Source organism: Asterias amurensis, chromosome 10 (assembly GCF_032118995.1).
Source record: "Asterias amurensis chromosome 10, ASM3211899v1".
Taxonomy (NCBI): Eukaryota; Metazoa; Echinodermata; class Asteroidea; order Forcipulatida; family Asteriidae; genus Asterias; species Asterias amurensis.
Window position 1 is genome coordinate 3,020,523 of NC_092657.1, and position 24,235 is coordinate 3,044,757.

Here is a 24,235-nt window from a genome sequence, read left to right on the forward strand (position 1 = left end):
ACACAACTTCGTTTGACAAGGGTGTTTCTGTCTTTCATTATTATCTTGCAACTTTGACGACCGAGTGAGCTCAAATTTTCACAGGTTTGTTATTTTGTGCATATGTTGAGATACACCAAGTGAGAAGACTGGTCCAGTGCCTTTGAGGCTTCTGATTGGCACCCTGAACAAAGACTTGACAAATTAAGGAGATCACTCATATAGGGCTAGATTAGATTGCTCAGTTCGTACAGCACAGGCACTGTAAATTTGCTAATGATTTGGGGTTAAACAAAGCAAAATCTACTACAACTGGACCAAGTGATCCCCCTGCTTCCAATTCCCAGGGCCAAATTTCATAGCGCTGCTTAGCGGCCGATTTTGTGGTCACTGCACGATTTTCCATTTCATAGCGCTGCTAACCATAAGCACACAAAAAGGCGTGTTAACCTTCCGGAGCTTACTGCACGAAAATAAACGATGTCACAATGCAAATCCATGGTGAACGCCAAGTGGCCGCCTGATTTTTCTGCTAACCTGTGAAATACGCTTGCACCTTAGCAAAATTTTCTGCTAAAACAGTAAGCACGAAAATTTGCTTACCGTTAAGCAGCGCTATAAAATTGGGCCCAGGTTGTACCGTAGATTTGGTTGTGATTACTGGATAGGAGGTAACGAAGGCAATCCGTGCCCCTTGAACTGTTCTGACAATAGATTCTCTCATGGAGGTGCCCCCTTAAAAAGATCCTTGCCCTGGGGTGGATTTCACAAAGAGTTAGGACTAGTCTTGTCTCGAGTTAGGACTAGCTCGTCCTAACTTAGGACTATCCACTGGTCCTAACTTAGGACTATCCATGCAATTTGTATCTCCTAGGACTAGTGCTACATGTAAGCAGTCCTAAGTTAGGACTAGTCCTAAGTTAGGACTAGTCCTAAGTTAGGACTAGTTCTAACTCTTTGTGAAATTGACCCCAGCCTCTTAATACACAAAAAGGAAGACCTAACTACAAATACTGATCAGTACCAATATACATTGGATGCATGATCGTCATTTTTTGTGGAGCCCCCTTTAAAAAGATAAAATGCCTTGCCCTGCCCCTTACACACAAGAACGAAGACCTGATAGTCTAACAATCAGTACCAATGTATGCACGTCATTTCTTGTTTCATTCAACCTACTTAATTCAACCAGCACTCACTGTTTTTCTCTGCTGATACTTTACGCTTAGTTTTTTACTTTGTACGTTTGTTGTAAAGACTGTGATACAATATCTTTTGTTAGTAGTAGTACCATGTACATGTACATAGTTAGTGCAAGATTAAAAAAAAACTAATACTGTGCAATCTAGGCCATTCTACGTATATATAAAATGTTTCTTGTTAAATATTTCTTCATAATTATGATTGGTGTGAAATTAATCTGAAGTGCCCTACTCTCCTAAGAAAAATAAAACAAATTATAAGAAAAACACTATTAAAAAAAATAATAATAATAACAACAATATTTTTGTTTTGTTTTTTCGTATCGGCCGCAATTTGGGCGTATCGCACTACATCATCATGCAACTTGTGCAAGAGGGAAACACTAAATCAAGTAATTGTTTTACCCTTTACCTTGTGTGCGATACAAAGTTATAGCTACGGGAAACCTATTTACACTATACATTAACTGGCCTTCGATTCCATTGCTCTAAAATTTGGGGCAGAATTTTATTAATTTTCATTGCCAGTGATGTTCCCTTTTCTGGTTTATGATAAAGACAGTGTCATCTCACGTAGGGAGCTTTTAACATGTTACAGCTGGATCGGATTTTGGACCCTCTTAAAATAATTGCAACAATGTGGGAACTAGGTCCGGTTCACAGTACCAACCTCCTGTCTATTTACAGTACATTATCTTCGTTCATTAATCCGTCAACCAAGTGACAGGGTATTGCATCAGGCATGGAATGTCATGCAGGCCATGACAGGTCTGATACCCCACGGAGGCAACAAAGGCGATTGCCTCTGTTGCCCCTTATCATTGCCTTGGTGCCATTGAAATTCTCCAATAGAGTGACAGGGTAATTTCATGCAGGCCATGACAGGTCTGATACTTCATGGAGGCAACAAAGCGATTGCCTCTGTTGCCCCTGATCATTGCCTTGGTGCCCCTGAAATTCTCAAATAGAGTGACAGGGTAATGCATTTGGCCTGGAGTTTCATGGAGGCTACGGAGGTTATATATGACAGGTCTGATACCCCACGGAGGCAACAAAGGCGATTGCCTCTGTTGCCCCTTATCATTGCCTTGGTGCCATTGAAATTCTCCAATAGAGTGACAGGGTAATGCATCAGGCCTGGAATTTCATGGAGGCTACAGAGGTTATATGACAAGTCCGATACTTCACAGAGGCAACGAAGGCGCTTGCCTCCGTTGCCCCTGGTCATTGCCTTGGGCAGGTCAGATACTTCACAGAGGCAACGAAGGCGCTTGCCTTTGTTGCCCCTGATCATTGCCTTGCGCAGGTCCGACACTTCACGGAGGCATCAAAGGCGCTTGCCTTTGTTGCCCCTGATCATTGCCTTGCGCAGGTCCGACACTTCACGGAGGCATCAAAGGCGCTTGCCTTTGTTGCCCCTGATCATTGCCTTGCGCAGGTCCGACACTTCACGGAGGCAACAAAGGCGATTGCCTCTGTTGCCCCTCAACATTGCCTTGGTGCCCCTGAAATTCTCCAGTAAAAAGGTACAAATTCCTCATAGAGTGACCTTTACATGTACAGTACTATGCTTTGGTGCCCTTGCCCTTTCAAAAGTAAAGCATACAGGCCTGCACCAATGTGTAATAAGCACTGTACACATGTATACTCAGAAAATTTAGAGTGACTAAAAATTGTTAAATTGGCTCCTTTAAAAAAAATAATTAAAAAAATTATGTAAAAAAAAGTTTGAGTTCAGCAATTTGGCCGTGGAAGGTCTGAATCAGTCGGGTAACCTTCAATTTTTTTTGGCCCCATCAGAGCAGAGGTTCTACATACACTGTATAACCAGCCAATGTCATGACAGTGCATGCAGTTGTGTAGGTGTAAGGATAAATGGATGTGCAGTCATGTGCTACTGGCCGGTCACACTAAGTTATTTTTAGTGCAGTTAAAGGGAAGGTATACAATTGGTAAGGTATACGTTTGGTAATCACTTTTGAAATTTTTGCCAATGAAACTGTTGGTTAGAAGCCTACAGCAACTTTTGCTAGTCTAGAAGCATTTTGAGAAACATTTCACTTCGAAGTAATGTGGTTAAAAAATGTAAAACTGTATCTGTTTTTATGCCCCAAATTTTTAATAAATTTGCAGTAACGCTTCTCAGATGGTGTTGTCCTACAAATGTTTCCTATATCCCGACATATTCGCTCCGGATTCTCACAGATATCTCAAAACCGGGAGCATGTTTTGAAATTAAATTTTCACAGGTTAGGTTTTTTATTTACATGTCATAGGCCTACTGTACAATACATATTGTAGGATTGCCTTTAATACAATCATTGTATTTAATTATTTATAGAAGGCTGTAAAAAATAATGCAGCCACATCACTGAAAATATTTTCATACTGATTTTAATGGTTATTTTGAATAACAGAATTCCTGTATTTATGATGACCATAATTTTTATGAGGGGTTTGTCTGTAGAGGACACAGAAATAATGGGCAAAGCTAAACAGAGGCTGGTGGTAAACAGAGTCGGGAATCAACAAGCAAGCCCGGAATTCCTTGTTTAGCTGTAAGCGTCGATTCTTTGCTTACGATAAGCAGAGTCATGAAATGGATGCCAGGGCCCAGATTCATAAAGCCTGTAAGCACAAAAACTTGCTAAGCACAGTAAAGTATTGCTAAACAGAAATAAATTTCCAGCCAAAAATTCTTAGATTTACATTGTTGCGACTGGTGTCCCACTCAATTTGTCAAGCGGCGGGTCTGGGCCCAATTTCATAGAGCTGCTAAGCACAAAAATTTGCTTAGCATGAAATTTCTTCCTTGATAAAAACAGGATTACCAACCAAATGTTCATTTGTTGCATATTGCTTGTTACTGGTTTTCAACTGCTGTTTGCCTAAATCCTGAAAAACACGTGGAAATTTGGTTGGTAATCCTGTTTTTATCAAGGAAGACATTTCCTGCTTAGCAAATTTGTGTGCTTAGCAGCGCTATGAAATTGGGCCCAGGTCTGATGCGACACGGAGACAACGATTGCCTCCATGCCCCCTTGGTGCCCTTGAAATGCTATGACGTAACAGTATAAATTTACAATGTACTGTACATGGTAGGATGCCCTTTACTGGAAGGAGAAGATGACTCGGTGCCCTTGCCCTTTCAAGAACAAAGCATACAGACCCGACGCGGTATTTTCTGCTTTCAAAACAGCTTTATGAAATCAGCCGACATCTGCACAATACACAATCTCGCCACTATCCATCGTCAAGTACAGTTTTACAGAGCAATTAATGCCCAGGCAAAAAAGAAGTGACACCATTAAAAGGATTTCCTGCTACCACTCTCAGACTGACAATCAATCACATTAGATGATTCTGGAATTGCAAGGAGCCAATTACATGCACAGATTCTCCACAGCGACGTTAACATTAGGAATAGAGAGAGGCACAGTTTGAGTTGGGCAATCTAGATTTTTTACGTTTTCAGACAACATCATATGCATTGCATCTAAGTATATGCACCAAGGAGAAAAGTGGGGCTAGCCAACCTACACATAAATGTAACACACCGTGTACAACTGTGATGTGTAACCTGTGTGTTTTAAAATAACATAAAAATAGAGCGGCCACAATCTGTGATGGGCAATCTTGAACATTTTTCATGTACCGAACAACTACACGTAATGTGTAATGCAGTACATGATGTAAGTGGGGCTAGCCAACCCGTATACAACATGAATGATACACATCATACATGTTTAAGTCAACCTAGGCCTGTACATGTACATCTTGGCAAGTGCATAAATTACACGTGTACCAGGCATGTCATACACGTTTGAGGGCTGACTACATATGTACATGTATGTTGTATACACAATGGAGACAATTGGGCTACTTTAATCTCATTTTTTGTTCTGACTTTTCTATTTGGAACAAAATTGGAAATCAGACAAATGTAGTAAAAGAATTTAATGCATGATGTACTGGCCTGTGAACTTAAAGGAACACGTTGCCTTGGATCGGACGAGTTGGTCTATTAAAAGTGTTTAAAACCGCTTGTTGTGAAATGCATAATGGTTAGAAAGATGTTTTATATAATGATCCACACAAGTATCACTCAAAATTGCACGGTTTTCCTTTTACGTCGCGAACTATCACGGTCGGCCATTTATGGGAGTCAAAATTTTGACTCCCATAAATGGCCGCCGTGTTAGTCAACACAGTAAAAAGAAAACCACGCAATTTCGAGGCATATTTATGTAGATCATTGTAATCTACTTTTACAATTTCTTTCTAACCATATACATTTTACAACAAACAGTTACAGAATGACTTTCAAAGACCAACTCGACCGATCCAAGGCAACGTGTTCCTTTAAAGGCACTGGACACTATTGGTAATTACTCAAAATAATTATTTATTAACCTTATATGGTAACGAGTAATGGGGAGAGGTTGAAAGTATAAAACATTTTGAGAACTGGCTCCCTCTGAAGTAACGTAGTTTTTGAGAAAGAAGTAATTTTCCACGAATTTGATTTCGACAGGCTTGTTCTAGTATGCTAAAATTTTGGATTTATTCGTTTGGTCTGTTGGTATGATGGTGTATCACTCTAATTTTTTGGAAGAAGATCTGCGAACCCATGAATCACACCCCCCCCCCCTAATTTGGTACATTCTTACAGGCAGGGACTCTTAAATGTTCACACAAATTTGTTACTTGTTATTAGTATCACTATCAGATTATATAACAATGGCAGGAAATAGGTACAGTGTATCAAGTCTTTTAGTATGTTATCCAAATGAATAAAACCAACTTAAAAACAATATTTGATTACAAGTATCAGTTCGCTTTGCCTGTTGGTTATGTTTTTTTTCCCAGAGCTGTACTGTCCCTGCCCAATTTTGACACGTATGCAGCGCATGGGGAGAACCCCGCAATGTGCAAAATATGATCAACATTCATGTAACACTGTATGTGTGCATCCCCCTGGCAAATAGTCTACGCAGCAATGATATGTATCATACATGCGGTACATGCTACTGTAGACACTGGACACATGTACTGCGTGGAAGTCATTAACCTCATTAGACTACAGAGCCCATTGCAGTCATTTACATAGGCCTACAATGTACATGTCGTATCATAGGGATGGGCCCAATGTACAATAACAAACCTAGCTTTTTGCCAAGGCCTTCGTGGCTTGGACAGCTTCATAGAGCTATTATCCTGTACGTGGGTGGCAAAACTATGACGGCCTTTTAAAACTGGTGTGCAGTTTCTAAAATGTTTTTCTTTATAAATCTCGATTTTTAGTACAGCGTTTGTTTGTACTTTTGTATATATTTTTTAAAGTGATGGCCCCAATGCACAATGAACATACCCTAAACTGGCACAAGTCCTTCTTTATTCTGTTCTTACATTGGTAGCTTTCCCTTTTCTGGTAAGCATAAATTTGTTGTGCTTAGCAAGTTTTTGTGCTGGTCATTTTACTGTCATTCAACATTGCACCACGACCAGTGTTATTCTATCTGACATATCTGTGGTGGAAACCTGTTGGCCCCATTTCAATGCATAAAATAAACATACACGTCATACATATTATGCCATGCAGGCTGCATCAATCTGATCAGGTCAAGCTGCTCTGAATTTCTTGCCCGATTGAAAACAGCGTCCAACTAAGAGCAAAGTGTCCAAACTGAAAAACGTGTGACCAATTAAGAACATAATGTCCCAATTTAATATTTAAACAAGTGTGTAAGGATGACCACATTGAGACCAAAGCCTAACTAAAAACAGTTTGTCAACATTTTAACAAAGGTGTCCAATTGGCCACAGAGTGTCCAATTTTAAACAACTATGTCCAACTAAAAACAGGGTGTCCAACTGGAAAACATGGTGTCCAAATAAGAATACTCGTATCGTTAGACCTTGCTCACGCCTATTGCACAACTTTATGGCGTTTGCCAACCAATAGTGTTACATACAGTTTTGGTATACCTCGGATTACAAACTGTGAAGTTTGATTGGTCGAGAACCAATCATGTGACACACAATAAAAACGCGTGTTACATGGCTCGACGGGCCGGGTAACATGAAAAGTGATGTACAACGGTGTACATCACCTTGATTGTTCCCAGTGTTGGTCGATTTCCAGCGCTGTGTACGAAACACCTGTGGGTTTGAGGGAACAGTGAGGAATTGTTTCTTGTTCGTCTGCTTTTTAGACAACGCACTCCATCGTAATAATGTTTGAAGATGACAACAGAACTTCCAGAAGAGGAATAACAATGTTACAAAGGTTTAAAAAATTCGCCTGGTGTAACGTTTGCCCACTTGGGTGTACAAAATGCCAAGGACCCCGTCACAGGGAGCAACAATTGTATACTGTTACATACAATACATTTTGGTTGGCAACTTTAAGCAGTATACAAAAGAGCTACATGTACCTACTCTTTGTCACTGTCAGTGACGTCACATGCAATACATGTGTACACTTGTAAAAAAAAAAAAAAAGGTAATTCCACTGTCACCATTCAGATTCTGGTTGCATTCGTGCCACTTATTTTTCTTCCAGAAGAACTACATCACTCTTCTCTTAAAGGAGCCACACCCTAACTTTTGGTTGTCTACCAAGAAATCTTCAGGGCACTGCATCGCCTCCAATAATCCTTGTACATATGTAGGTGTATCCTTGGATGTGGGTCAAAGATCTCGTGTCACTTCCAATTCCAATTCCGTCCTTGGGATGGGACGTAAAATTCATTGGTCCAACAAGTTGTGCAATGCATGTAAAAGACCATGGCAGTAATAAATACAGTACTGATCAATAGGAAAAGGGGTTAGCCCTGGTGTGTCTGGCAGTGGCTGCTGAATGTGCCGCAGAACCTTCCAAACCTTCATGAGGTGTACATAAATTTGTCTCATAATTCAGCAACTTCAAAAACTGGCATCTGTAAATATATAATCAGCCCTTGGTGATGTCCATATAGCTATAGACCTATTGCATGACGACACACTCCCAAAAAGGAGGCAGCTCATTGGACAATAGCTGTTTTCTGTGCATAAAAACGTGCGCGTGACCTCAGCGTACCAGTAGCTTATCACGTTATGCAAGGGGGAGCTATTGATTTCTTACACAATACAGAACGCGCCTCCGAACAATGCGCGTCATTTTGGGTGTTAACTCTCTTTTGTGCATGTTTGTATACGATTTTGACACCCAAAATGACACCCAGGATAGGCACGTGTGAGTACGCTGCGCAAGGGGTATTGCAAGAGGTCTAAAAGGTGTATCCTTGGCTTGACCTTCCAATGTCACTGTCGAAGTTTCCCACATGTTTGAGGCAAACAGCACCCAGTTTCATAGAAATGCTACTCATGTCCAAGCAGTAAATATTGCTAAAGGAATTTATGCTTAGAAGCAAACAATTTGCAGGATACCACTTACAAATAGTACATGTGATATGTAACACTTTGGCTGGTAACCTTAATCTGGTAACCATAATCGATTTGTGCTTAGCTTCTACTTAGGCTTTAGCTATTCTATGAAACTGGGCACTGGACCACAGCATAGCGTCAACCTGGTGCATGGTTAGTTTGATTACAAGATGGATTGCACTTACACTTTGGCGCTGACTGGAGGTTCCCAGGCTAGTTCCCCCGTCCTCAGGTTGCCATACATAGGCCGCTGGGTCTTGGGTTCGATAATCTCCACCCATTCCACCCTGCAGATGAAACAAAAATATTAAAAAGGAATGGTATAAACATTACTCATTTTACATTCATACATGTAGCATCATTCATAACATACATTGGGTGTGTTCGATTAGCTTCCCCGTGTGTACTGGGGGTTTACACCTGTGGTAGCCACCAGAGACCCGCTCGTGAGCTGGGTCTGTGGCGGCAGGCACAAGTGCAGACACAAGTATTACTTGAAGGCTAATCGAACAACTCCTGTGTAAAGTTAATCGAATGCACCCACTGTACGTGATCAGGCCGGGGCCCACTTTCATAAAGTTGTTACGAAGAAAACTCTGCTTAGCAAATTCCTTAGCTAAGCAAGAAATTACCTGGGTACCAGTCACAGCAATGGTAAATGTATGGTGTTTTGGCTGGTAAACTATTTTTGCTAAGCAAAAGCTATCGGGTGTGTGTCGTCCCCCAAGCAGTCAAGCATACTAGACTCAAGATCTGATGAGCCTGATTAAAATTTCCAGCAAATTTGGACACCCTTTTACCAAATCCTGGCTAAAACCTTGAGCAGAGTGTGGCTCAGAGTCCTGGTCTTGACACGTTTGTTTTGTTTAAGCATGACAGTTTGACACTATTTAAAACAATCAATTTTGGGGCTGTGTTTCCAACATCTAAGAGGCCTGAAGCCACATGGAGCCCACAAGCCAAAGTTTGTAAAAAGTCGCAGAGTGCTCAGGTTGTGTGGGTGATAAGTTACACAGACCTTGCTCATGTGTTGAATTGGTTTTTTTTTTATTATGTTCAGGATTTTATTTTTTACTTTAGCTTGTCAGGTGGCAATTTGATTTTGTCGTGAACTTTTAATACAAAGGGAGCACTATAATTGATAAAAGTTGTTGGAAATGACTAATATAAGGTACACACATGTTTTGGAAAAACATTCATGATTTTATAAAACTAAAAGCTTAAATGTTGGTCTTTTTCCAAATCAATAATCAATAATGGTAAACTAGTTACACAATTTTATTCATAATTCTGTGTCATGACAGAAAAAAATGTCCATATCTGGCCACCACTTTTTCGTCTTTGTTACCAAAAACAATGTCTCATTTTACTTAAGGAAGTTGAGTAAAGATACTATAATAAAGATAGTTTTCAGTATTTAATTTGTTCATAAAATCATAAAGATTGAAAACATGGCAGCCAAATACGGAAAATATTCCATTCTATCTGCTGTTGGACATGACGACATGACAAAATGAGCATAAACTACGTGTATAATTTCAAAACAAAATCTTTACAAAACAAAAACATGAAACAAAAAGCACAACCAAATTAATCCAGGACAATCGAAATATGAGTAAAGCATGATGCGAGAACAAAAACATCAAATTAAAAAGAATCAATTAGTAAATAGTAGGGCCTAATTTTAATGTGTCGACAGTCACTGTGAGTGTGACAGTGCATCCTTTAAAATATTCCTAAAATATATCTGGGTTTTTAATAAGACAGGAAGTTTATGCGTAATACAGTTCCCAACCATATCCGCCCTTCGGGATTCTAAAACTACAACACATAAACACATGGGAAACATTGACGTAGCACACACACCACGTCAATGAACGGACAACCAAAATGGTACAACCCAAAAAAGACACATGAACGATGTCAAAAAAAAAATGGTCCCAAAAATTCCACACTTCCAACACAAACTAACCAAGTTACGGATCCCTTAAAAGGGAAAATTTAACGGGGTATACGTCTACTTACCTCTCCGTCATCTTGGCCCAGTTTGGGAGGAGGGCTCACTGAATAAGGAGGAAGGAAACCGCTTCAAAACCCACTCAGGAAGTGCTTCGGCTTGCATTGCCTCTATCCGCCATGTTGTTTAATTATGTTAATGAGGGTCGTGACGTAGCAGGCCTCTTCGAGAGTCGAGTGTGTCACACGAAAATCCGCACACAGCCGAAGGTGGTGCTAGCGATGACTAAGAAAAAATTGTGTTTCTCCGAACTTAATGAGATTTCGCATTGAATCATCAAAGTTCACAGAGTGCTATATATACGGAGTGCTTTCTTAGAATTCATTTGGTAACTTGTCGGACACAAGTTTGTTAATTGTCTGTGACGATACTTTTTGTGGTTTGTTTACAAGAAGTTGGTCTTAGAAAAGTTGTACACAAAGCCAGGAACATAAAAGTTGTGAACAATTTCTAAACCCACTAAAACGAAGGTGTTTTCTGTCCGACCCATGGATGTGGGGGTGTGAGAATGAAGTTTAGTTGCGTCATGGTTGGGCCAATGCGGGGGCCCATTCCATAAAGCCTGCTAGCCAAAAACTTGCTACTGTATGCACAAACACATTTTGCATCTTTAAAAACATATATCATTATCATATCTGGCTTATTTCTATTTCGGTAATCAAAATAACTGATATTGATTTTTGGGGATCTTACAAATTATATTTCTTCATTTACTGGTAGCGATTCAGGCAGATATTTCCACCAAAGAATTAAAATAAAGCGCTGGGAAATTAACAATAACAGAGTAATAGATTGACGGAAACGTATTTTGTTATTGATGTGGCCACAACACCTGTTAAAAAGGGTGTAATGTGCGGCGGCCTTTGTGTTAATTAAGGTCGCTTGTGTATTAGTGAACTAATGGACTAAATGGTTTATAAGCCAATCTTGCGCTGGCAAACAAAGTGGTAATAATTATTTTGGGGCTGGTCGTAGTCTTTGTTCGAGGCGCAAGTTCCATTAAAACATGAGATGCTTCACCCTTTTAGAATGCGATTGTGTAGTTCATCAATATTTCTACCTCCATGATCAGTTCAGCTTTAGGTTGGGCCTGTTTAATTTTAATAATTTTATTATCATGGAATACTTTAAGTTATTCCTTGTTTTGCTCTCTAAAATCTCCATGGTAAGAATTGACCATGCAGACAGTGGATCCGACCCATTTTGACCCGAAATGTTTCAAATTCCTTGACCCAGAATTTACTGTAGTACCCGAGTCAACTTGACCCAGAAGTGGGTCAGGTCCCCGGGATGAGTTTTGATTTAAAATTCAGTCAATATGTATTTTGATGGGGGTTGAGAAAGTTACAAGCTTTCATTTGAGCCACTGCTAGAAAAAGTCTACCAATTCGTACGAGTTTTATAAGAAACGTTTTAAATTTTTGTCATGTTCCTGACCATTAAAAGTAAAAGTTTAACTTTTTTTGTTACAGTGGGTGATACTCTTTTTTTGAAATATCATTCACTCAAAAAATAAATAGGTTTTTTAATGTTGAGGCCAAAAACCTGAAATAGCATCTTTAAGCAGAATGAACTTCCTTCAAAACAAATTTAAACACACTGAAAACAGGTTAATTTAATAAACTTTTTATTTATTTAGAATAAGATTGACAAATCTTTCCAGCATTGACCATTTTAAATTAAATTTGTGCAAACAATTCCTTTAGAGGTTATAAAAACATTCACTTGACATTTTGCAAGGTATGAACTAATTATTGCAGGTAAAAGACGTAACAGGTAATAAATTACTGATGTCATTTGAGACAAGGGCCCAATTTCATAGCACTGCTTAACGGTAAGCAAATTTGCGTGCTTACTGTAGCAGAAACATTTGCTTAAGCCTTAGTGTATTTCACAGGTTAGCAGAAAAATTGGGCGGCCATATTACGTGTTTTCCGTGGATTTGCATTGTGACGTCATTTATTTTTGTGCGGTAAGCACCGGAAAGTTAGCATGCCTTTTCGTGTGCCTACGGTTAGCAGCGCTATGAAATAGAAATTGCACAGTAAGCACAAAATCAGCCGCTAAGCAGAGCTATGAAATTGGGCCCTGACGTTAAACTATTGGTGCCATTCCTTTTACAGCAATCAATCAATCAATCAATCAATCAATCAATCATTGTGCATTTGTAGAGTGTAACCACTAGTCTCTTGCAGTAACACCAACAATCAATATTACTTTTCCAATTGTCGATACCCTGGATTCCTTTGAGTACTTCTGTTGGGTGCAAACGTGAAAAAATAAAAATTTACTAGAGTGGGACTCGAACCAACGACCTCCGGATGAACATGCCAGCGCTCTACCAACTGAGCTATCTAGCCCTATGTTGGCGATCCCCTGGCTGCCCCTTCCCCGGTATCATAACTTCGGTGTGATCCCTGGCTACACAACGGCAGTTAATAGTTGCATGGCTTCTGACCAGCAACCCCCGAACAAAGATATTGACAAAATAGAGAAACAGCTTAAATAGGGTATGAGAGCTCAGTTGGTTGAGCGCCGGCGCGTTGATCCGGAAGTCATTGGTTTGAGTCCCATCCTATCCCAGTAAATATTTCTTTGTTCAAACCCCAAATCATTTAAACAGTTTACCCAGTCAGTTGCCCTTATGGAGTATAGGGTAAAACTCACAAAGAGTCACTCTTTATAGCATTCATTACATGTTTGAGTTCAGCCAAGGCCATCAGCCTTCTATCTTGCCATTGTCGTCTCTCCTGTAGTTGATCAAAGTGAAATCTTGCAGCACTTTCTGCAAAACTTGCATCACTTTTTTCTACCTTGAAGGTTGGAGATGGTCCAAATGATGAAGTGACTCTTTCGATAGTGGCACTGTGACATTCCATGTAGTTGGCTGTACCTGAACAAGTTAAACATTTATCAGTGTCAGATTGTTCACCAAATAGCCTCAATTTTTTTAAAGACTTTTGCATATCTTGTTTACGAGGAGGGCCAAAAAGGTATGTCTTGTGTTTTTGTTGTTGATAGTTCTTGCCCTCGGCGTTGAGATGAATTACTTTAAGATGGTCCAAAAACACATACACTGTACCCCACATATTATGAGGAAACATGCTAAACTAATATCAAATCAATAACTGATGCTATTCAAAATTTCGAAAAAAGAAATCTAGCCCCCCAGTTATGTGGTCTATTAAGACCCATAGTATAAGATTATATATAATATATAACTCTATGTTTTGACCCCTCTGCCTACCCACAATGCATTGCGATTCTGAATCGCGATAAAAGATAAACCTTCGACCTTCATTCAACAAGGTATTATTATTGCCATTGAATCTCTGCCTGCCGAGTGAGCACAGCGCAGTGACACCATAGAGGAAGACACTGACAGTGTAGTGTTTGCTTACCTTCCTTGCGATCAATTCTAGTTTGGGATTCCCTCGTGAAGAGATGGTAGTTTGTACCCACAGAAATGGAGAAAGTTCTGCCAAAAAAGTGAAGAAATTATGAACAAATTCAAAGTTACAGAACTGAAGTTGAGCTGAGCTGCTAGCTTAGAGGTCTTCGTGTTGACATGCATGATGACATGTGGACTGTGTTTTTAATTATTGCACCAACACAACAAAATGAGGGCGCTATGCTGGTTTAACGGTGGTATTTTGTTTGCAGGTGAAAAATTAACGGTTGTGTTAAATACCGCCCTCTTACGTGTAGACAACTGCTGCTTTATGATTGGTCTGTTACGCGTAAGTTAATAACCAAGCTTTATGATTGGTCCGTTGCACGTAAGTTATTAACCAAATTAGACCTGGTTGTGTTAAATACCGCCCTCTTACGCGTGGACAACTGCCGCTTGATGATTGGTCTGTTATGCGCAAGTCCACGCGCAACAAACCAGTCATAAAGCTTGGTTATTAACTTACGCGTAACAGACCAATCATAAAGCAGCATATGTCCACACGTAAGAGGGCGGTATTTAATACAGCCAGGTCTAATTTGGTTATTACCTTACGCTTAACAGACCAATCATAAAGCTTGGTTATTAACTTACGCGTAACAGACCAATCAGAAAGCAGCAGTTGTCCACACGTAAGAGGGCGGTATTTAACACAACCAGGTCTAATTAATTGGTTATTACCTTACGCTTAACAGACCAATCATAAAGCTTGGTTATTAACTTACGCGTAACAGACCAATCAGAAAGCAGCAGTTGTCCACACGTAAGAGGGCGGTATTTAACACAACCGTTAATTTTTCACCTGCAAACAAAATACCACCGTTAAACCAGCATTGCGCCCTCATTTTTTTGTGTTGGTGAAATAATTAAAAACATAGTCCACATGTCATGCATGTCAACACGAAGACCACTAAGCTAGCAGATCAGCTCAACTTAAGTTTTTGAAACTTTGAATAATGTTCGTAATTTCTTCACTTTTTTTGCAGAACTTTCGCCATTTCTGTGGGTACAAACTACCATCTCTTCACGAGGGAATCCCAAACTAGAATTGATCGCAAGGAAGGTAAGCAAACACTACAACTGTCGGCAGGCAGAGATCCAATAATAATACCTTACTTCTAAAAGAAACTATAAGGCTCCCGCATTCCTCCATGCGCTCACAGGGGAGCCTTAAGTACTTGAAGGTCGAATGTTAACCTTTTATTGCGATTCAGAACCGCAATGCATTGTGGGTAGGCTGAGGGGTCAAAACATAGAGCTCAGTTATATAAGAACTAGTCGAGAGAGCCCACTGGAGTGCATTTTGTTGGCAACCCCAACCAAAAACATTGGTCATCGGTTGAGCATTTTTGCATGTTCGGTTGAGCGCTGTGACGGTGCGGTTCATGTCAGACCATGCCACCGATAAGCGATTAAGACTCGGTTGGACCAAGGTTGGACTTTGGTTGGGGTAGCAAAAACACACCCTAGGCCTAAATATGCAGCTCGGCATGCGCTCTGCTGCCATTGTGTAAATTTACAAAACAGCGTATTTCTTTTTTCGAAATTTTGAATAGCATCAGTTATTGATATTAATTTAGCATGTTTCCTCATAATACGTGGGGTACAGTGTATGTGTTTTTGGACCATCTTAAAGTAATTCATCTCGACACACAGGGTAAGAACTATCAACAACAAAAACACAAGAAAGTCTTTAAAAAAATCAAGGCTTTCTGGTTAACAGTCTGACACTGATAAATGTTTAACTCTTCAGGTACAGCCAACTACATGGAACGTCACGGTGCCACTATCAACAGAGTCACTTCATCATTTGGACCATCTCCAACCTTCAGGAGAGAAAGAAGTGATGCAAGTTGTGCAGAAAGTGCTGCAAGATTTCACTTTGATCAACTACAGGAGAGACGACAATGGCAAGATAAAAGGCTGGTAGCCTTGGCTAAACTCAAACATGTAATGAATGCTAAAAAGAGTGACTTTTTGTGATCAAGTATTACATTGTTGGTTTGTTACTGCGAAATAACCAATGAAACAATGAGTTTGTAAAACAAAAAGTGAAAAGTCGATAGGGTTTATTGAGCACAGTGAAGTTACCTAGGCCCAATTTCATGGCTCTGCTTGTAAGCACAGAATCACCACTTACGGAAGCAGGGAATTCTGTGCTTACGGCAAGCGTATTTCACGGGTAAGCGGCGAATTTTGGGTTCTGCTCATGCATACTCCTTTTTACTAGGCGTTCTACGCTTACAAGGCTAGCGCAGAAATTCGGCGCTTGCACGTAAGCGGGGAATCGTGATCGTAAGCACAGAACTCGGCGGTAAGCAGAGCCATGAAATTAGGCCCTGTTTAACACCAGGACCGCTTTAAACTTGAGCTGGTTTCAAGTGTGCACCCAACAGAAATACTCAAAGGAGTCCACGGTATTGACAATTGGAAGAGTAATATTGATTATTGGTGTTACTGCAAGAGACTAATGGTTGCACTCTACAAATGCACAATGATTGATTGATTGATTGATTGATTGCTGTAAAAGGAATGGCACCAATAGTTATACGTCAGGGCCCAATTTCATATCTCTGCTTAGCGGCTGATTTTGTGCTTACTGTGCAATTTCTATTTCATAGCGCTGCTAACCCTAAGCACACGAAAAGGCATGCTAACCTTCCGGTGCTTACCACACAAAAATAAATGACGTTACAATGGTAAACAGTAACAATAATGGCAGCCCAATTTTTCTGCTAACCTGTGAATTCTACTACAGTATATGCACGCAAATTTGCTTAAACTAAGCAGCGCTATAAAATTGGACCGTTGTCTTAAATGATATCAGTAATTTCTTACGTATTTCGTTTACCTGCAATAATTAGTTCATACCTTGCAAAATGTCAAGTAAATGTTTTTATAACCTCTAAAGGATTTTTTTTGCACAAATTTAATTTCAAATGGTCAATGCTGGAAAGATCTGTCAATCTTATTCTAAATAAATAAAACAATTCTAAAATTAACCTGTTTTCAGTGTGTTTTTATTTTTTTTAAAGGAAGTTCATTCTGCTTATGCTTCTAATGAGGGTCAGACTATCACATGGATTTAGGACTTTGTTTAATAATAACCACACACATAATTCACGGTCACACGCTCGTTTTAAAAGACCAGCCATTGTGGTCTAATAGTTGGCAGGAAATACTGACATTATTTCTAGACTGATTCGTGAGATTATTATTAATAAATTGAGCTCCATATGATGGTAGAACATCCTATCGCAATTACAAAATCACGCCGCACGGAAACTCCGTTTCGGCATACTATGGGTGCGTTCGTTTAGTTTCGCTGGGTCGACCCCGGTGTGTGGTGTTTTTTTTTTTTCAGGACGAACGTGTGCAGATAACTACCCATGTTCGTCCTGGGCAAAAAACCCACCACACACTGGGGTCGACCCAGGGAAGCTAAACGAACGTACCCAATATACGTTGTACGGTACGAGTTGACGTGGGTACGAGTTGACCTTGGTACGAGTTGACTTAGGTACGGGTTGACTTGGGTACGAGTTGACTTGGGTACGAGTTGACCCGTTTCGTATCTTAGACAGCGCCCTCAAGTGTCAAGTGGTTTAATACCAGCAAATACACAGTAAACACTCATCGCGTGATCGTAACCTCGGCACCAAGCCCCTTAGCAAATTCATGCCAAAAAACATGCCTGAAACCGTCCCTTTCGGTGCCCTGAATCCAGTGTTTGCCTCACTGGGAGCTGTGGTCGCCTTCTACGCAACGTTTCGTCTAGTTTCATCGGTTTTCAGAGGTTTTAAGGCTTTCTTTTTGGCGAGCCCGCTTGGACTTTGCGCCAACGTAAAATCGTTTGGAGATTGGGCAGGTAAGACAAGACGAGATTAAAAAGATAGCGATCAAGCCCACCCCGCCCACCTTTTGCTAAAACCCAGATTAGACTCGAATCCTCTATTGCAACATTCATAGAATATACCTCCATGTATAGAGAAACTCATGGAAAAGTTTTCGTACCAGTTCTACCACTCTTTTATTTAATTGTACCCAACCAAAATAAATATCTCCTTTGTTGTCAATGTCATGTTTGTAATTTAATTGATTGATGTTGATTGATCATTGATTGATTGAGTTAGCTTTATGATGAAAGAGTAAATTAATTACCAATTTTGTTTATTATTTCACATGATAATGAATAAAAAAGCACTGTGCACCCTCTACTCTTCTAGCTACTCTTGTCCTAGAACTGGGATGAGGTTTTTTCCGCTATCGTCAAGAACAAGAGACGATGCGGAGCGGACCTCATTCATAGTCATACTACTTATATATGAATAATATGATGATACTATTTACTATATTTTAGTTCTAGGACTAGGGTAGTAAGAGTAAGCGGAACACGTCTCATGATCTTGGAGTACCTCCTCTAGTCTACTCTGTATTTTAACCATGTGTGTGTAACTAGTAAGAAGTATATATTTTTAATACTATTTTCAGCTGTTACCGGGGCAACAGATGGCATTGGGAAAGCCTACGCAGAACAGGTATGTGCCCTTTGAGTTTGGCCTCAAAATAAAACAGTGTGTAGCTGAAATATAAAACCATAACCCTCCTAAATTCCTCTTCAGGAATTGTTGTTGTGGACTGTTGTCAGCACACTAGAACTATGATGTTTGGTCTGCTATCGTCTCCACGAATGAACCTCATAGTTTAAGGAGTAGAATGATACCCATGTAGACTAAGCTTTAAAATGTAGAACATGTGTTCATTCATTTCCTCCGCCTGTTTGGTCCTGATATGATAATAATTTTAACTTGTTTTTCACCACTGTGTGTTAAGCACTGTGTATACTCAGTACTTTCCCCGAGTTCTGAGAAAAAATCCATTGTCTGCAAATCAATTTGATTCTCGCAGTCAAAAATAAGTATTTGGTTTTGTTCTTTCCTCTCCTCCCAGCTGGCAGCTAAAGGTCTGAATATCATTCTGCTGAGTAGATCGCCGGACAAGTTAAAAGATGTGGCCTCAGAAATCGGTAAGTGGTCTTGGTAGCCTATGTTCCTTGCAAAGAAACCACAAGGGAAACTGACGTGGTTGTATGGCTTCTGACTGGCACCCCGAATAAAGAACTTGACAAAATAGGGAGACTGCCAACATAGGGCTAGATCGGTCAGTTGTAATAGAGCGCCAGTGTTACAGGAGATGCTGTCCCTCCAGAGATTCGGGTCCCCCCCCCCATATGGCAAGCTGTGTACAAACTTCTTCTTTTGAATCCTGCTCCTCCTCGAGCCTATATTAATTTTCCTTATGAAGGACAGAGTTCCCTTGGACACGTCTGCTAGTTGTTCTGGAGGTCGTTAGTTCAATTCCTGCTTAACTAAATTTTGTTTTTGTTCAATACCAATTAATGAATTCTTTGTTACGCTTTTTTGATACTTCAGAATCCAAGTACAAGGTGCAGACGAAGATCATAGCGGTCGACTTCTCCAAGAGCGGAGAGATCTATGAGATGATAAGCAAGGAGCTTGAGGGTCTTAGCGTTGGGGTTCTTGTCAACAATGTAGGGATGTCTTATAGTTATCCCATGTACTTCCACGAACTCCCTGACTCCAAGAAGGTGGGTAGCTTTGACATTCCTTGCCCTCATCACTAATTTGAGCGCGCAAAGTAAAAAGGCACTCAAATTACTGATTTGCTTGCACGAATCCGCAATTTGCAGGAGTCAAATGCACACAATTTCCAAACTTGTGCAATCATGTTTTAACTTAATTGTGCCTGAAACTATGCCATCGGATTGGTCTAAAGTTAGGGGCAGGGGTGAGAGGTATTTGGATGTGGCAGGTCTTAAATTTCGTTCATGAAGGGGCACATAAATTGTCCTCTGGTAGGGGACACATCTATGAGGAAGATGTTAATTTGTATTGGAAATTTGCAAAGGGGCATCACAGCAAAAACACAGGGCACCAAAAACCAAAGCTATATTAATATAGCGAAACGCGTATTTGACCATAACTGTTCTTGACTCTTTTTCAATACAGCTCCTGACAGACATGGTCAACTTGAACTGCCTGTCGGCTACAATGGTAAGGTTGCTTTGTGATTGGTCAACAAATATTCTCCATACTTGATTCTACTCTCAAGGCAATGTTTGCAAGTCGTTCTTGCTAAATTTAGATTTAAATCAATCAATCAATCAAAAGTCATTTTCAGAGCGCCAAAAGTTTGCTCTAAGGTGCTGAGAGTGAGTAAGCGTGCTGGAACAGGTGAACTGTATGTGGTGTTATGACTTGCTTGTCACTGTTGTGCCTACTACAATTTGAATATCACTCTGCACTCATGCAAACCTGCATCAAATTTCTCTAACCTGCATATTATGTACATGTGCAGGGGGGGGGGGCACACAAATTTCAACATGCATTTACGTATTTATTTATTTGAAAGTTTCATTATTTTTTATTTTTTAAACAGATGACTGCAATTGTTCTACCAGGAATGCTAGATAGGTAAGTGTCTAGAGTTAAGGTAGAACTCACAACCTGCTTGCTAACTTTATTATGCCTCTCTTTTTTATTCATCGGTCTTATCATAGTTGCCATTACAGCCCACCATAATAACAATAATAATAGTCAGGTTCCTCAAAGCACTCCAACATCATTGTCACTGGGCCATTTCATTCATTCCTTAAACCATCTCAGCTCCCTGGGGAGTATACAGCCTGTGCTCCTCTCGTCTACATGTCTAAAACGCTAAGTTTTCAAAGTACAAACAAGTCCTACCACTTTGATTTCTCCAAATTATAAAAATCACATACTAACTACCCACTTCATTAGTCCCTTTAATCTAACGTTTTTTTGTGTAATTTATTTCTTGCAGGAAAAAAGGTATCGTTGTTAACGTCTCATCTGCATCAGGCATGAACCCAAGCCCTCTGTTGACCGTTTATTCCGCTACCAAGGTTGGTTTAACTATTACTTGCCGGGTTTTCCCTTTACTTTTTTAGTTGTGTGTTTGAACGAAGGAAAGTTTTGAGGTATGAGACCTTTTCCTTTCGTAGCACCATGTTATGGTTTACAAGGATCTGTTGTGCAATATGCTGCCAATCAGACCTGGAACACCGGGGCGAACGCCTTTTTTTACGTCAAGTGCACTAGGTTCTATTACATGCATTACACAACACATGGGACCAATAGCTTTACGTCCCATCTGAAGGACGAAGCAAAAGTGGTTGAAGTGTCTTGCTTAACGGCACAAGTGTCACGGCTGGGACTCGAACCCACACTCTGCTGATCAGAAACACCAGAGCTTAAGTCTAGTGCTTTTATCTGCTTGGCGACAACACATCAATTATTTCTATAATAAAATAACTTTTCTTTGCTTGTTTTTATAACAGGCATACATGGATTTCTTCACCAGAGCTCTACAGACCGAGTATGCATCTAAAGGCATTATATTCCAGGTAGGGTTTATGTCGTTCCTTAAACCATCTCAGTTCCTTTGGGAGTATACAGCCTGTGCTGCCAAGTATGTAGCGCACCAAGCTAAATCAATCACAAATGAACCATCTCTGCCCTCACAGGAACCCAAACATTCACTAACACTTGAAAACATTACCCCCTGGTCACTGGGCCATTTATGTCATTCCTTAAGCCATCTCAGCTCCCTTGTGAGTATACAGCCTGTGCTGCCAAGTTCGAAGAGCACAAAGCTAAATCAATCGCAAGAACCAACTCTACCCTCCAAGATATACATTAACTTCTTGCTATGAAACCAAAATTGTGACGCTGGTGATTTTTTTAAATTTATATTTAGTCTGTTCTGCCGTTCTTCGTGTCGACCAAGCTGAGTAAGATTCGTCGAGCCTCGCTGACCGTTCCGACCCCTACGGGGTATGTCCGCAGCGCCTTGGCTACTCTGGGTATTGAGGACAGAACTAATGGATGTCTGATTCATTCTATACAGGTGGGTTTAGGCAGATAGAAATAAAGTTTGAGAATATTGCATTTAAAGGCACGAGAATAACGCAAGAGACCGGCCTCCAGCCGGCGTGTACATACACCTTTGACCTACATTCATTTCACATAGAGATACAAAGTCAAGTTCTATGGCAGACAGGAGAGGAGTGTACTGTTTGGGCATCTATGGAAAGCTTCATGTCACTGCACGTTTATCCAATTTGATATTATTATATCTAACGGAATCACTGGATCTGAGTAGCAGACCCCTGTCTTTGTCCGCAAGAATAAAGACAGGGGCCCAGTCAAAGCAAAATGCTTCCACACTGAAGTTAATGAAACCTCCATGTTGTTTTTTCCCTTTCCAGGGGTGGGTTGCAAATGCTGCCCCAGAATGGCTCATCAACAAAGTACAGATGAGTATGCATCTCGGCCTCCGCAAGAGCGCCCTCAAGAGGCTTGAACAGAAGAAGGCCAAGTAAATCTTAGTTCAGTCCCCACTCACGCCGTGTGTATACGGGATGGTCGTGTAAAACTTTTCCCTCGACCGACATGTTTAACAAAGTTTACGGAGAACTTGTGGAGTGCAATGATTATGTGATTTCCTTGGTTGAGGCCAATTTCATAAAAATACCCTGCTTGACGAAATTCTTTGCGAAGCAAAAACTGAGTGGGGCACCAGTCACAGTAATGCAAACTTAGTGTAGTTTTGGCTGGTAACCTATTTCTGTTCAGCAATACTTTCTGTGCTAAGCAAGTTTTTATGAAATTGAGCCATGGTAATTTGATTTGAAATTACAACCACAGCAAATTACTTTGAGCGCCGTGGCAAGTGCAGAGCTGCCAAATCTATCCTTTTTTTTGCAGAATGTAGGAGGTGGGGGAAATCGAAACACTTTAATTGGGGGGGGGGTAGGGTTGCAACTTGAACCAAGTAAAAGGTGACAGGCAGTGTGTTATTTCATGGTATTTTAACTTGTAAGCGGGTTTTTTTTCAATCAAGTTAGATTAATTACTTTGATGCAAACAAACACAAATTCATCACTGAAGTTTTATCACAAAATGGACAATTTGCGGTTAGGATTTTTAAAATACATTTTGATACTAAACTAAAATATTATTGATTTTACTCTTTCAACTATTTGGTGTATGTCAGATTTGTCTTTAATAATGAAACATTGTGCAGCCCTGGTACTTTGTTTTTAGAATAGCCTGGATCAGTATAAATTGGGTTTGTGCATCCAATACACTGGACAGTATTTGTATTTACTATTGGTAATATTAACAAACCTACTTAGTAACAAGCAATGGAGAGCTTTTAAAAGTACAAAACATTGTGAGAAACAACTCCCTCTAAAGTAACATAGTTTTTGAGAGAGGTCATTTCTCACTCAAGTAACAAAAGACTTCAGCTGAAGCCTTTTACTATGCGTTTGAAAGCACACCAAATTATGCAACAAGGATGTTTTTCTCTCGCACATTCAATGACCATTTGAGCCCAAATTTTCACAGGTTTGTTACTTTATGCATGTTGGGATACACTTGGGTCCTAGCTCTATGGATACACCAAGTGAGAAGACTGGTCTTTAACAATATTACCGAAGGTGTCCAGTGCGTTCAAGCACTGTTTACTCAGTGCTTTTCCTAGTTCTGTGAGGAAACAAAATCCACAGGCAAATCACTTGATCAAGGGTGTATTTTGCTTTCCCTTTGCCCTGCAGCTGGATTTTTTTTATATACAATTTATACATTCAATGACCATTTGAGCCCAAATTTTTACAGGTTTGTTACTTTATGCATATCATAATGTTGAGATACATCAAATGAAAATACTGGTTTTTGACAATTACCGAAGGTGTCCAGTGCCTTCAAGCACTGTTTACGTAGTACTTTTCCTAGTTCTGTGAGGAAACAAAATCTACAGACAAATCACTTGATCAATGGTGTCTTGTGCTATCCCTTTGCCCTGCAGCTGGATTTTTGTGTATACAATTTATACTTCGTTATGGTTTCATTGATTTGGAACAGTCAGGGTTCTTTTTCTAGGTGACAAAAATTAAGAGGTGAAAAATAAATTGTGCAAATTGTGTATTGTACTCTAAATCAAAATATTGCTGGTTGTGTGTGTTTAAGGCTTCAATCCTCGAGTCCGAGTCCATAGTTGTTAGTATGGGTTCCAGGTCCTTGGGGTCAGTTATTAAAGGCAGTGGACACT

The 24,235-nt window shown here is 40.0% G+C and overlaps 2 protein-coding genes and 1 long non-coding RNA gene across 5 annotated transcripts in view; 1 reads left to right on the forward strand and 2 right to left on the reverse strand.

Annotated features, from left to right (window-relative positions):
• Nucleotides 1–10,748, reverse strand: part of LOC139942463 (uncharacterized) — an 83,924-nt gene extending 73,176 nt beyond the window's left edge. For all 3 annotated transcript variants that reach the window (XM_071939253.1, XM_071939252.1, XM_071939250.1), the window contains exons 1-2: nucleotides 10,635–10,748; nucleotides 8,795–8,896 (exon numbers count right to left, since the gene is read on the reverse strand). In XM_071939253.1, the coding sequence (XP_071795354.1) occupies nucleotides 8,795–8,896; nucleotides 10,635–10,645 (113 nt within the window). In that variant the 5' untranslated portion in view covers nucleotides 10,646–10,748. The remainder of the gene's footprint in view (nucleotides 1–8,794; nucleotides 8,897–10,634) is intronic.
• A 1,488-nt stretch (nucleotides 10,749–12,236) lies between these two features.
• LOC139943034 (uncharacterized) lies at nucleotides 12,237–14,255 on the reverse strand. The gene is made up of 2 exons (XR_011786731.1): nucleotides 14,028–14,255; nucleotides 12,237–13,519 (listed from the first exon to the last, which is right to left on the reverse strand). It is a non-coding gene; the product is annotated as an uncharacterized lncRNA (long non-coding RNA).
• A 3,443-nt stretch (nucleotides 14,256–17,698) lies between these two features.
• On the forward strand, nucleotides 17,699–24,131 carry LOC139942469 (very-long-chain 3-oxoacyl-CoA reductase-B-like). The gene is made up of 10 exons (XM_071939259.1): nucleotides 17,699–17,945; nucleotides 18,569–18,615; nucleotides 19,028–19,103; nucleotides 19,510–19,685; nucleotides 20,107–20,151; nucleotides 20,537–20,571; nucleotides 20,942–21,023; nucleotides 21,459–21,524; nucleotides 21,878–22,027; nucleotides 22,389–24,131. The coding sequence occupies exons 1-10, from the start codon at nucleotides 17,756–17,758 to the stop codon at nucleotides 22,500–22,502; spliced, it is 981 nt and encodes a 326-aa protein (XP_071795360.1). The 5' UTR covers nucleotides 17,699–17,755; the 3' UTR covers nucleotides 22,503–24,131.
• The last annotated feature ends 104 nt before the right edge of the window (nucleotides 24,132–24,235 follow it).